Here is a 10,899-nt window from a genome sequence, read left to right on the forward strand (position 1 = left end):
GATTGCAATGAAAGCATTTTTTTGTATGAAAAAGCGTATCGACTAAGATATCTTTTCTCTTGTGTACGGCCGTGACCATTTGCAGGCGATTGTCTTGATGATGGTATAGACGAAATGACTGCAGTTCATCAGCGAAACCGAACTGTTTTATTGAATGGTTTGATTAAAACGCATCGCGTTGGCACCGCCAGTTGGACCAAGGCAATGGTAATCCTGCCAGCGTCACTAGCTTGCAATTGCTTGATTTAGTAGCGCGAGCACTGGGCCAAGGCTGGGTAGTCGCAACGGTTAACCTTGGAACCGAACTCCAGACCAGACGGGCAGTCCATCTCGTAGGCACGTCCACCGAAGCACTTCATGAACTTGGCGCAGTTACCGTTGACCGGGAGGTGTACCGGCTTGATCGGATCATCGGAACGGGGGCAGCGGGCATCGACGACTCCTGGTACGATCTTGTAGCCATCAGCGGACAGCTGCTCCTGCTGGGGCTGTGCCTGGTACTGTTGGTACTGCTGCGGCTGGTATTGCTGCGGCTGGTACTGGGCTTCGTACTGGGGCTGGGCGAAGTAGGCCTCGTAACGGGGCTCCTGGGGCATCTGCTCCTGGATCATGCCGTACTCGGCGAAGTTGGGTGCGGCAACGGCAGCAGCCACGATGGCAGCGAACACGACGAAGGCTAACCGATGAAAAGTAAAAACAAAGTCGTTAGATTAGCTCACTCGAAACTGCTTCTTCTCATACTGGTCCTTACCCTTCATTTTGATGGTTTCGGGAGGTTCTTTGATTGTGGCTAGGGTAGCTTGCAGGTGCTTGCAGCTCACTGTGGGACGAATGATGCTCTTCCTGCAGCTACCACTTCACTTATATACCGAGGCACAGACATCGCTAGTAATTTGACTAATTGCTACACTGTGTGCTTTTCCGGTACACCGACTACGCTTTCAACGCGTTATCAGGACGCAACGCCTCTGAGTAACAGACCATTATCGTCTTTACTTGGAATGGACCACCAGCAGGCGCCAGCGGTTCGCGAGAGTGCTACACAATCTTAAGCTTCCGTGTGCCCTCGATGGTGTTTTTCTTTTTTTTTTTTATGAAACGAACAGTGCATATCGTTTAGCGGATTTTCCGAGAAAACTAGAAACCACCAACGGTGCGGAACCTTTTACCAAGTCTGGTAATTTCTGTGCCATATGTTTTGCATGCTACAGCATTTTAACGATAATGCATCTTCCCGGATATTGGTATAGGGATCAATGGATCGGGGATATTGATAAAAAACAAATTTTTGATACCTTGACCAGCTACAACAGTAACACCAGTACACAGTGCTTTTAAAGAGAATGGATGGAAAAATGGATTTATTCGGTCAATGTTAATTTAATTTAAAAAAAATCATTTAAATTTGAACTGCATCAGATAATTGGCACCGATAATTAATTAATTAATTTATAACAAATTATTATTCACTTGTACTTGTAGCTAAAAATTACTTCAAAATTCTTAAGTATGTAAAACTGTATTGCATTGCACCTTCATTTTATTTTGTTTTCGAATCGAAACGATTCGCTCTGATAAATTCACTTTTGAAATCCATATGCTTTGGCTCGTGCTCACAAGATTTAAGAAGCTAACAGCGAGGCGAGAAATGTGTCTGGACTTACTTAATGTTGAAAAAAAATCATTTGATTGATTTATTACATGGATCTCTAGTAGGGATTGTAGCGTTTTCCAGTAATATTTAATTGTCTAGTTTTATGTCTTGTTTGTTTAACTGAATACAACATAAGGTTTACGTATTTACGCAGGGAAAACAAATGTAACAGATTTATTTTTGTTTTCTTCCTTTTTTCTGAATGCCTTTAACTTTGAAATACATCATCCACCAAATCAAAATGTTCAAAGATACGAGCGATTTATAAAGCGCCCATCATATTTACATGGCTCAGTGCACCTTATTTTTTCAAATCAATCTCTCTTTTTAACTTCAAAATGATAACAAAAATTTAAAAAAATTAAATGCAGAAAACTTTGTCGGGAGTAGTTGAAAAAAGTACCTCTTAACATGAAATAAATAAGTTTTATTGTGATGTCCAATCTTTTCCGAATGCCGAGACCGCAGTCGTAGACTGCTAATTGAAAGGAATAAAAGATATTACCAAAAGTAAGATTAGGATACACTCTTGCATAGGCTTTGATAGTCAAGGAACTACACACATAATGGTGGAATTGGTATGAAACGGAGGACAATGTCCTAATTTTTACATAAACAAATTGACCACAAACACTTTCTAATAATCGTGTAAACACTCTACCTTAATCTCCTGAATTGTAGCGCATAAATAGCTGTGCATTTACATTAAAGAGGCGATTCAATTTGCAAACATTTGTAAATAGTTGAAGCTATGGTTCGTACTAACTTTTGTACTGATTCCGGATGCATCGTGAATGTAATCTGATCTGACCCGATCAAACGGCCCCATTGTATTACATGGAATCATTGACCAACGATTGTCAGCAGCGTTAGCAACCAACGTTGAACCAATTCCAATGCAGTACGAAGTATCGATTGTTACAGATGGAATGCTCTCAAACTTCTGTTCTACTGCATGCTAACATAAACCATTTGGAATTTTCGATGACGCACATAGATCCAAAAGTTTCAGATGATTGATCATGTAGGTGCTATCGGTAGTACGTCCTACCGGTTTCTCACAAAAAGCAAAAAACATACCATTTACAGATGCTACGTTTATGAGCGAGGCTGCGGTTGATTCGGACCCAAAAAAGGTTCAGTTTCTAAGATTATACAAAAATGATACAGCCTTCCAAGAATTTTGGGTTATATTTTGCGGAAGATTTGTTAAAAACTACGCCCATGGTATCCAATTTAGAAAGACGTCTCTTCAAAATACGGTTTTTGCGGATTCCATCGTAACTCCGTGTTGAATTATCTGAGATATACAAATCATTACACTTTCGTTAGTTAGTTTTTTTTCATGGAACGATGGACACGACTTAAATTTTTGGGAAATGTGCTTCAAAGTAGCGAGGTGCATTGAGCCCCTGTATGTAGCGCAAGTTTTCAAAACAAACATCTTTGAATTGATTCAAAAATTGTACACAATACTCTTGAATGGATCAGCCTTCGTGAACCTTCACCGTAAGGCGGACTAAGTGATGCTCTTTAGGATGGTTGAACGCTATCTGGAAATTTCAAGAAGCGGCATCAGAAAAAAAATAAACCCGAAAATGGTTAGTTTTCAATCGTAAATCATTATTATTTCGAACACGTGGTTAAACAGTTCCGTTTCCGGTGTGGCCTACTCCCGCGAGCGGTGCTAACTGCAACCAACGGGGGCATGCCGTGCGTGATCCCGGCAAAAGGTCCAGGTGTGTTAGTGCTCGCTTACATGCTGCACTGGGCCAGGGCAGGGTAGTCGCAACGGCCCATGCGCTGGCTGTACTCGAGACCGGCCGGGCAGTCCATGACGAAGCCCATACCACCGGTGCACTTCATGAACTTGTTGCAGTTGCCAGCGAATGGCAGGTGCACGGGGCGGAGCGGGTCATCCGTGCGTGGGCAGCGGGCATCGGGGATGGCCTGCACTGGCTTGTACTGGTACTGCTGGTTGCCGTACTGGTTGTTACCGTACTGGTTGTTGGCGTAGTCCGAGCCATAGTTTTGTGGGACTCCGATCTCGTACGTACCGTACTGGTACTCGGCTGCGACACCAGCGACGATGCACAAAGTCAGGGCAAGGATGGCTACACCAAAAGAGAGAGGGAGAGAGAGAGAGATGCGCAGAAAGCTTAGTCAGCTGTTGTATTGACAGTGCCGCACTACTACCTACCGTTCATTTTGGTTGGTTTGTTGGCGGTTTGGTAAGTGAGCTCGATCGAAACAGACGAAGACACTGCAGTGACTATCGGTGGTTCTGCGCTGGTCTTTTATACCAAACCGTACCCAAAAACCAAAAAAAAACCCAGAACTAGTTAAAGAACCACACGCCGCGCAACTCATCACAGCTTATTAATTAGAATGTGTTTCGCTGTTCCCATGCGCCTCCGATCGTTTATCGACTATGCTTATCGTCATCGGCAGTTCCTAGCAAACCGGACCGGTGGAGGGTCCCACCTTTATTGGGCGGTGCGCGGTCTAGCGGTTCCTGGTTCTCACCATCATCGTTCCACGTGGAAGCACGATAATAAACTAATTTAATTGAATGAATCGATCGTGCTGGATACATCCGTACTTTGAAGGCACATGTTTGCACACATCTGATGATCAAACGACTCTCGACGGTGTGGTTTTGAAAAAGAAATAGAATTTCTTCTCAATTTAGAACTATTGAACACGATCACAGCCGTGGCCACAGCAGACAGCATCCAGCATCACAAGATGCACACATGATCAGCGGTCGGTCCGGTGGCCGTGGCGAGATCAATCACTCATCACTACCTGCAGCATCAACAAATGTTGTTTGTAACTGCTGGTGCTTAAGATTCGCTGAAGGTACAGATGTGCCGCGAGTATTCCACGAACGGGGAACACGCGAACAACGCGATGGTGCAGAAAAATGGGCTCCTTAGTTACCTTAGCATCCATCACGATAGTGACAATCAGCGTTGGTTTGCGTGTTGCTCAACAGAATTGATGTATCAAGCGTACGACGAAACACCATTAACGTGCTTCCCCAGTTCCGTGAAATATGTTCCACGCGACCGTAAGTGCGGTTGCCCGATTTACAAACGATCGATAAGATCTGGGTCAATTCGGGGGGTGAATATCATTTGCAGTCAACATGGTGATGCAAGATGATTTAAATAGCCCCCCCATTGGCGTCCGGAGGCTGACTTAACGTTTCATCACACAGTTGCGCAATACGCCACTGGGCTGGAGCAGACTAGCAAATCGAAAAAATGAGAGGTAATGACAGGATGCGGTCCATCCTGCATTCGATTGATGGTATCAACGGGAAAGCGGTACAGTAGCATTAACATGCGGCATTTCTCCGGCTTTTTTTTATCACAATCACAGGCTTTGGAGGTAACGGTCCGTACACGGTCATCGTGGCGATGCTGTGTTTCGGCGTTGGCCTAGACGCCATCTATCTTGAGCGACCCGTCTGGGAGGTCGACGTTGGAGGCCGCAGACCACGTCCACTGCCCCAGCAATCGTTCGGTGGTCCGGTCGAAACGGAGCAAGGTGACTGGAACTGGAACAATCCGGATCTTATGTACTACCAGCCGGAATACAACAGTGCAGAAGAGTATGGGTACCAGCAACCGGACTCTATCGAATCGATGCTTTCGGAGCGTACGCACTTCCAGGAGGCACAGCAAGCTTCCCAGATGAAGAAGCCCGCCTACGAAGCGGAAGAGCAGGTGCCGTACCTAGCGCCACGACCGTACCCGGAGCCGAAAGGCATGGAACAGGATCGTGAGGATGGTTGGGTAAAGCAGACGCTATACCAGCCGAACTGGCAAACGGAGACGGCACCAGCGCGCCCCTTCCAGCCACCGCAGCAGCTGGAGCAGCAATCGCGACCACCGAAACCGATCCAAATGCCACCTCGTGTACCCGGTGACCGACAGCAAGGACAGTGGGCCGAGAAGGGACCCGAGTATGATGCGAAAGAAAGCTCGCCCTCTAGCACTGCGGATAGATTGCTGCAATTGCAGATGCTGCAGCAGCAACAGTGGATGCAGGAGCAGCAGCTCAAGCAGCAAGAGCTCGCACAGCAACAGAACCAACTGCGCCAGCAGGAGATGCTACAGCAGCAACTGAAGCAACAGCAGCAACAGCTGCAGCAACAGCAGGAACAGCAGCTCAAGCTACAGCAGCAGAAGCTGAAGCAGCAGCAGGAGGCGCAGCGGCAGCAGGAGCTCAAGCAGCAAGAGGAGGAGAAGAAGCGTGAACAAGAGCTTCTAGAGCGCCAGAAGGAACTGAAACGTCAGCAGGAACAGCAACGTCAGCAGGAGCTCATACAGCAACAGCAGGAGATGATGCGTCAGCGTGAGCTTCAGCGTCAGCAGGAACTGCAGCAACAGCAGCAGCTCAAACAACAGGAACTGCAACAGCAGGAGATGATGCGCCAACAGCAGGAAATGATGCTGCAGCAGCAGCAGCAGCAGGAACAAAAGCTAAAGGAACAGCAGCAACAAGAGATGATGCGCCAACGTGAGCTTCAGCGTCAGCAGGAACTGCAGCAGCAGCAGCAACAGCAGCAGTCCTACATGCCAGTTCAGCCTAAACCAGCCCCCGTGCAGAGACCAGTGAGGCGCCCACAGCCCAACTATAACCAACAGCCCGAGATTTACGCCGGTGCGAACGATGACGATGACGATCCGTACGAACCCGTACCATACCAGAAGCCCGTCATCTCGGTAGATGCCCGCTGTCCGCGCAACGACGATCCGGCCAAGCCCGTCCATCTGCCTAGCACGAGCTGCGCCAAGTTCATGAAGTGCTTCAACGGCATTGCCTACGAGATGAGCTGCCCGGGTGGGCTGGAGTTCGACAAGAAGACTAACCGCTGTGACTATGCCGCCATTGCCAGATGCTCGAAGCCGTAAGGCTGGCGGATATGGGGTAATTACTTCGAAGCTACCGATTGAGACCAATAAACATAGCCGCTTCTTAATAAGTTGATGCAAGCAAACTGGAAATCGGAAAGTTGATACAATTGTCCTGTTGCGTATGTATGTGTGTGTGTGTGAGACTGTGTGCACTTTTACTGATATACCGGAACGTTGATTGCAGCTTTGAGGTTCGACATTGCTGCTGTCTTTAGATTACACGAAGCAACCCTACTATTGAGTCGTATGTTGCTATAGCGATGATAGGATTTAATGAATAGACGTTTGCTGAAAAGACCCTTTATTTAAGCATTAATTAATGTTACGATGGATGAACATGAATCACTGATAACTCAGTTATACTTGTTAAGCAATCTAACGAGCGGATGCTTAGAAATATTCCCTGTCCAAATGCATTGAAGTCGTAGCTCAAAGAAGGAGAAGAAACATTGAGACCTTGCTCATATGAAACACTTTATGCAATGAAACAGGTGATCAAGTGATTACCCTCTGCTGAAGTAGTTGTCATCAAGATGTTGTTGATTAACAAGTTGTTGGAGTGAGGGTTCAAATTTAAGAAAAAAAAAGAAAGACCTTGCTCCTGATTAGAAACAAATGGGAAATGTAGGCTTGATTCTATAGATATTAAGTTTAATGGTACTATGTGTTGTAGAAAATTTTTTGGTTGCAAGGATGTCTGCAAAAACTCCGAAAGTAACCTTTTGTGTGGGATTCTTTAGCTGCAGCTTGAATCAATTGTAAATAACTAATCTTCAAGTAGAACATAGCTTGCAAATTGTGCATCGCAATAACTGTTGCGAATTTCGCATTGATGACTGCTTTAAGTGAGAAGTTTATTTTTCTCTGCTGTTTTATTAACCAATTCTGCTATTAAAACTAACATTCTAACGTTATTATCAATTTTTGTACAACACATCATAGAATAGACATCATTTTTAAAATCGTGATCAGAATGATTGCTGCAAAAGTTATTAGCGGCAGGATTGCACCACTCGGAACGAAACATTTCACTAAAAGGTCCTCCCGGTTCTTCGAATTGATTGTGTTCCTGCAGAAAACGGATGATCATCGCAAGGGAAGGCATACTTTTGCGAATCATGATTTATTTGTCATTTCTCGTGAACCGTTAGCAGCCTCTATTATCTATATTACAACATTCCGCCTGGTGTTTGCATCGTCCCATGATGGTGTGTTGGCCATTTATTGTTCGTCTCGTTTATGGTGTGCGGTCAATTGTCAACGAATAAATACCTTCCTAACGCTAGCGTTGCCCCCGCCACCCTTTTTCTTCTCCGTTGCTTTCTATTTTCTCCCTCTCCTCCGGTACTTCACTCCACTTGCATTCGCTCCCAGCTCTGGTCGAATGTTTAACCACCACGGATGGTACACTTGGCGACCTTGGGATAGTCGCAGCGATCGTACCGTACGCTCCAGTGCTGTCCCAGCGGGCAGTAGATCAGGTACGCACGTCCATCGTAGCACTTGTAGAACTTGCTGCAGTCCTTCGGGTGGATAAAGTGCACCGGATCCGTCGGATCGTCCTTGTCGGGGCACCGGCTATCGTTAATGCCCGCAATCATTTCGCGCTGTTCCGGCGTCCATTCGGTCGAATCGAGCGGAATCGACTCCTTGTAATCTTCGTCGTCGTAATAATCATCGTAAATCGGGACAGCCGCCTTCTTCGCCAGGCTTGCTTTGCCTAACCTTTGCATAGAGCACTGGGCAAACTGAGGGTAGTCACAGCGGTTGATGCGAGCACCGAACTCCTGGCCGACCGGACAATCGATCGTGTAGGCACGACCATCGAAGCACTTCTGGAACTTGCGGCAATCGGTTGGATGCGCCAGGTGGATCGGTCGGTAAGGGTCATCATACTTGGGACAGCGGGCATCAATTATACCGGCATTGTAGGTAAACTCAGCCTTGGCCGGAAGCACGAAACCCTCTTCCTGAGCCACTTCTTTCTGCTCCGCCTCCTCCTCCTGTTGCTGTGGTTCTTCGACCGCTTCCTGTTCCACAGTCTGCTCCAGCCCTACTAACTGTTCCTCGCGAGCTGCTACTTCATCGTTGCGCCGTGCGTTGCACTTGGCCACGAATGGAAACTCGCAACGATTGAGGGTAGTGGCCCACTCCTGCCCTGGCGGACACTGCAGCTCAAAGGCACGGCCAGCGAAACACTTGTAGAACCGTTGGCAGTCAGTCGGATGGGGTAGATGGGCCGGACGCAGCGGATCATCGAACCGAGGGCATCGGCTATCGGTGCTTCCCAGGTCGTAACTGAACTCGGCCGGTTCCGGTTTGGCTAGTACCATCCCCTGGCGGCACTTGGCAAAGCTCGGATAGTCACAGCGCTGGATCTGTACGCCAAACTCCTGGCCCGGTGGGCAGCTGATCGTAAAGGCGCGGCCACTGAAGCACTTCTGGAACTTGCCGCAATCGGTCGGATGGGCTAGGTGGATCGGCTTCGTCGGGTTGTCGTACTGCGGACAGCGTAAGTCCGGAATGCCATCCTCGAAGCTGAAGGACTTTTGCGCAGCGACACTGCACAGCGTCACCGCCAACAGCAATGCCTGGAACACTGTTCGTGAGAGTGTGACCAAAGTGTTAGAAGTAGAAGAAGAAATGGAGCCGCCGTACGCCACAGTAACACCAACGGTACCTACCGTTCATTGTTAATTCGCCACTGATACGATACCGCGGGAGATGGGTACGTGTTTGGGCTGAGGATTTGTTTGTCCTATCCGGCGCTTGAGATCTTTCTTCGTCCACTTCCAAGATGAATGAAGCGACCGATGGTCCGGTGCAGCGTTTTATAGTATTGCGGCGAACCGTACACACAATTTGCTGACTCATCTGGGCCTTTACCACAATAACAACAACACGCTATCCTTCGCACGATCGGCTGCAGCTAAATGATTCACAGTCTCCAGGGCGACCTCAGGGTAGTCCACTGTCCTCGCTTCGAACATCGAAACGGCATTTACCGAGATCGGGTGCGATCTGATACCGCTCCTGCTAACTGAATAGTGCTGTTCGCACCGTTAGCCATCTTCTTTTTTTATCAAAAGAACCCACCGGTCACACTGGTCGCGCTGACCGCTGTGTGGTGTTTGGGATGGCGTTGCTTGCATACCGGAAGTAGATTGTACTTTCGTTTCTACAACAGCACAACTGGGGCTTTACGCTACTTCTAGAGTCTATTAGAATCATTCATGTATGGAAGGTATTTGGCCGAAGATCAACACAAACACAGCACGGTGAGTAACGCAGCATGGTGAAGGTCACGGCAAAGTGTGTTTACTGCCATTGACTGATTCACTATCGGGCGGATGGAGCAATATTGGAGAAAACATTTGCGAACGAATTGTTAGGGATAGTTGTATCGAAGTGATAGGAAGTGTCGTGGGCGGGGTAAATGTTTTCGTTTATTCATTATACATTCGATATCGATGGTGGAAATCACAGAATAACGGAATTGTTTCGCCTACTGACGTGTTAACTCACGGGGCAATAAGAAAAAATAATAATAGATTCGCTATCGTTCACATTTATTAGGCTAAGCTGCTGCATTATTTGGTGTTGCTGTCAATTGTAGTAGTTACAATTGATATACAAATGAAGTAAAAAAAAAACTCGTCCATTGTCGCTGCGGTCGCTGCGGATATCAACAAGACGAATTCATATATTTTTACACTGTTTACTTGTGTAATGCAACATGCAATTTTAAACAATTGCCAATATTGCAAAGATCTATGGATGCTTTCTGTTTCTGACGTTTCCTACACAACGTTTTCATACAATATACAGGCGTAACGTAAGACCAGTTTAGTAATTTTTATCTGGAGAATTTTTGCACATTATGCATAGTATTTTAATAATAAAAAAATGAGCAATGTTAATTCCATTTAGTTAATAATACTCTGTAACTCAATTTTCCCATATGTTACGCCTGTATAGTGTATGAAAACGTTGTGTATTATTTTTGTTGCGCGGTTATTTGTTGTGTTGTAATAAGCAGACGAGTAAATTAATAATTTATATAGCAACAGCATTTGATATATTATGTAATCAATTGTAATAAATAAACATAAGGCTCGCCCATTATCATACATGTTAAAAAGTGTATTAAATCAATAAAATAAATAAACGAACCCTTAATGGCGACAATTATGGTGAATAAAGGGTACAAATTGGCTACAAGCTGGAAAGTGTAGGCATTTAGCACATCTTTTTACATAATAAAAGCTGTACAAGGAACTTACCTTTTTTTGTTCTGAAGAGACCAGTTCTTTAAAA

At 46.1% G+C, this 10,899-nt stretch overlaps 2 protein-coding genes across 2 annotated transcripts; both read right to left on the reverse strand.

Moving 5' to 3' along the window:
* Window positions 1-245: 245 nt before the first annotated feature.
* LOC125953784 (uncharacterized) lies at window positions 246-758 on the reverse strand. The gene is made up of 2 exons (XM_049683562.1): window positions 752-758; window positions 246-676 (listed from the first exon to the last, which is right to left on the reverse strand). The coding sequence occupies exons 1-2, from the start codon at window positions 756-758 to the stop codon at window positions 246-248; spliced, it is 438 nt and encodes a 145-aa protein (XP_049539519.1).
* Window positions 759-3,409: 2,651 nt separating this feature from the next.
* LOC125953786 (uncharacterized) lies at window positions 3,410-9,356 on the reverse strand. Its single transcript, XM_049683565.1, has 3 exons — window positions 9,267-9,356; window positions 7,976-9,181; window positions 3,410-3,726 (listed from the first exon to the last, which is right to left on the reverse strand). Exons 1-3 carry the CDS (start codon window positions 9,271-9,273, stop codon window positions 3,410-3,412), a joined length of 1,530 nt encoding a protein of 509 aa, XP_049539522.1. The 5' UTR covers window positions 9,274-9,356.
* Between the last annotated feature and the right edge of the window lie 1,543 nt (window positions 9,357-10,899).

The sequence above is a fragment of the Anopheles darlingi genome, chromosome 3 (genome assembly GCF_943734745.1).
Source record: "Anopheles darlingi chromosome 3, idAnoDarlMG_H_01, whole genome shotgun sequence".
Classification (NCBI taxonomy): Eukaryota; Metazoa; Arthropoda; class Insecta; order Diptera; family Culicidae; genus Anopheles; species Anopheles darlingi.

Bases quoted from the DNA above. Each gene is read 5' to 3' on its own strand.
- LOC125953786 (XM_049683565.1), bottom strand. The intron at 3,727-7,975 runs GTTAAACATTCG...CTGGTGTCGCAG, and splicing joins CAAGTGTACCATCCGTGGTG to CCGAGTACCAGTACGGTACG.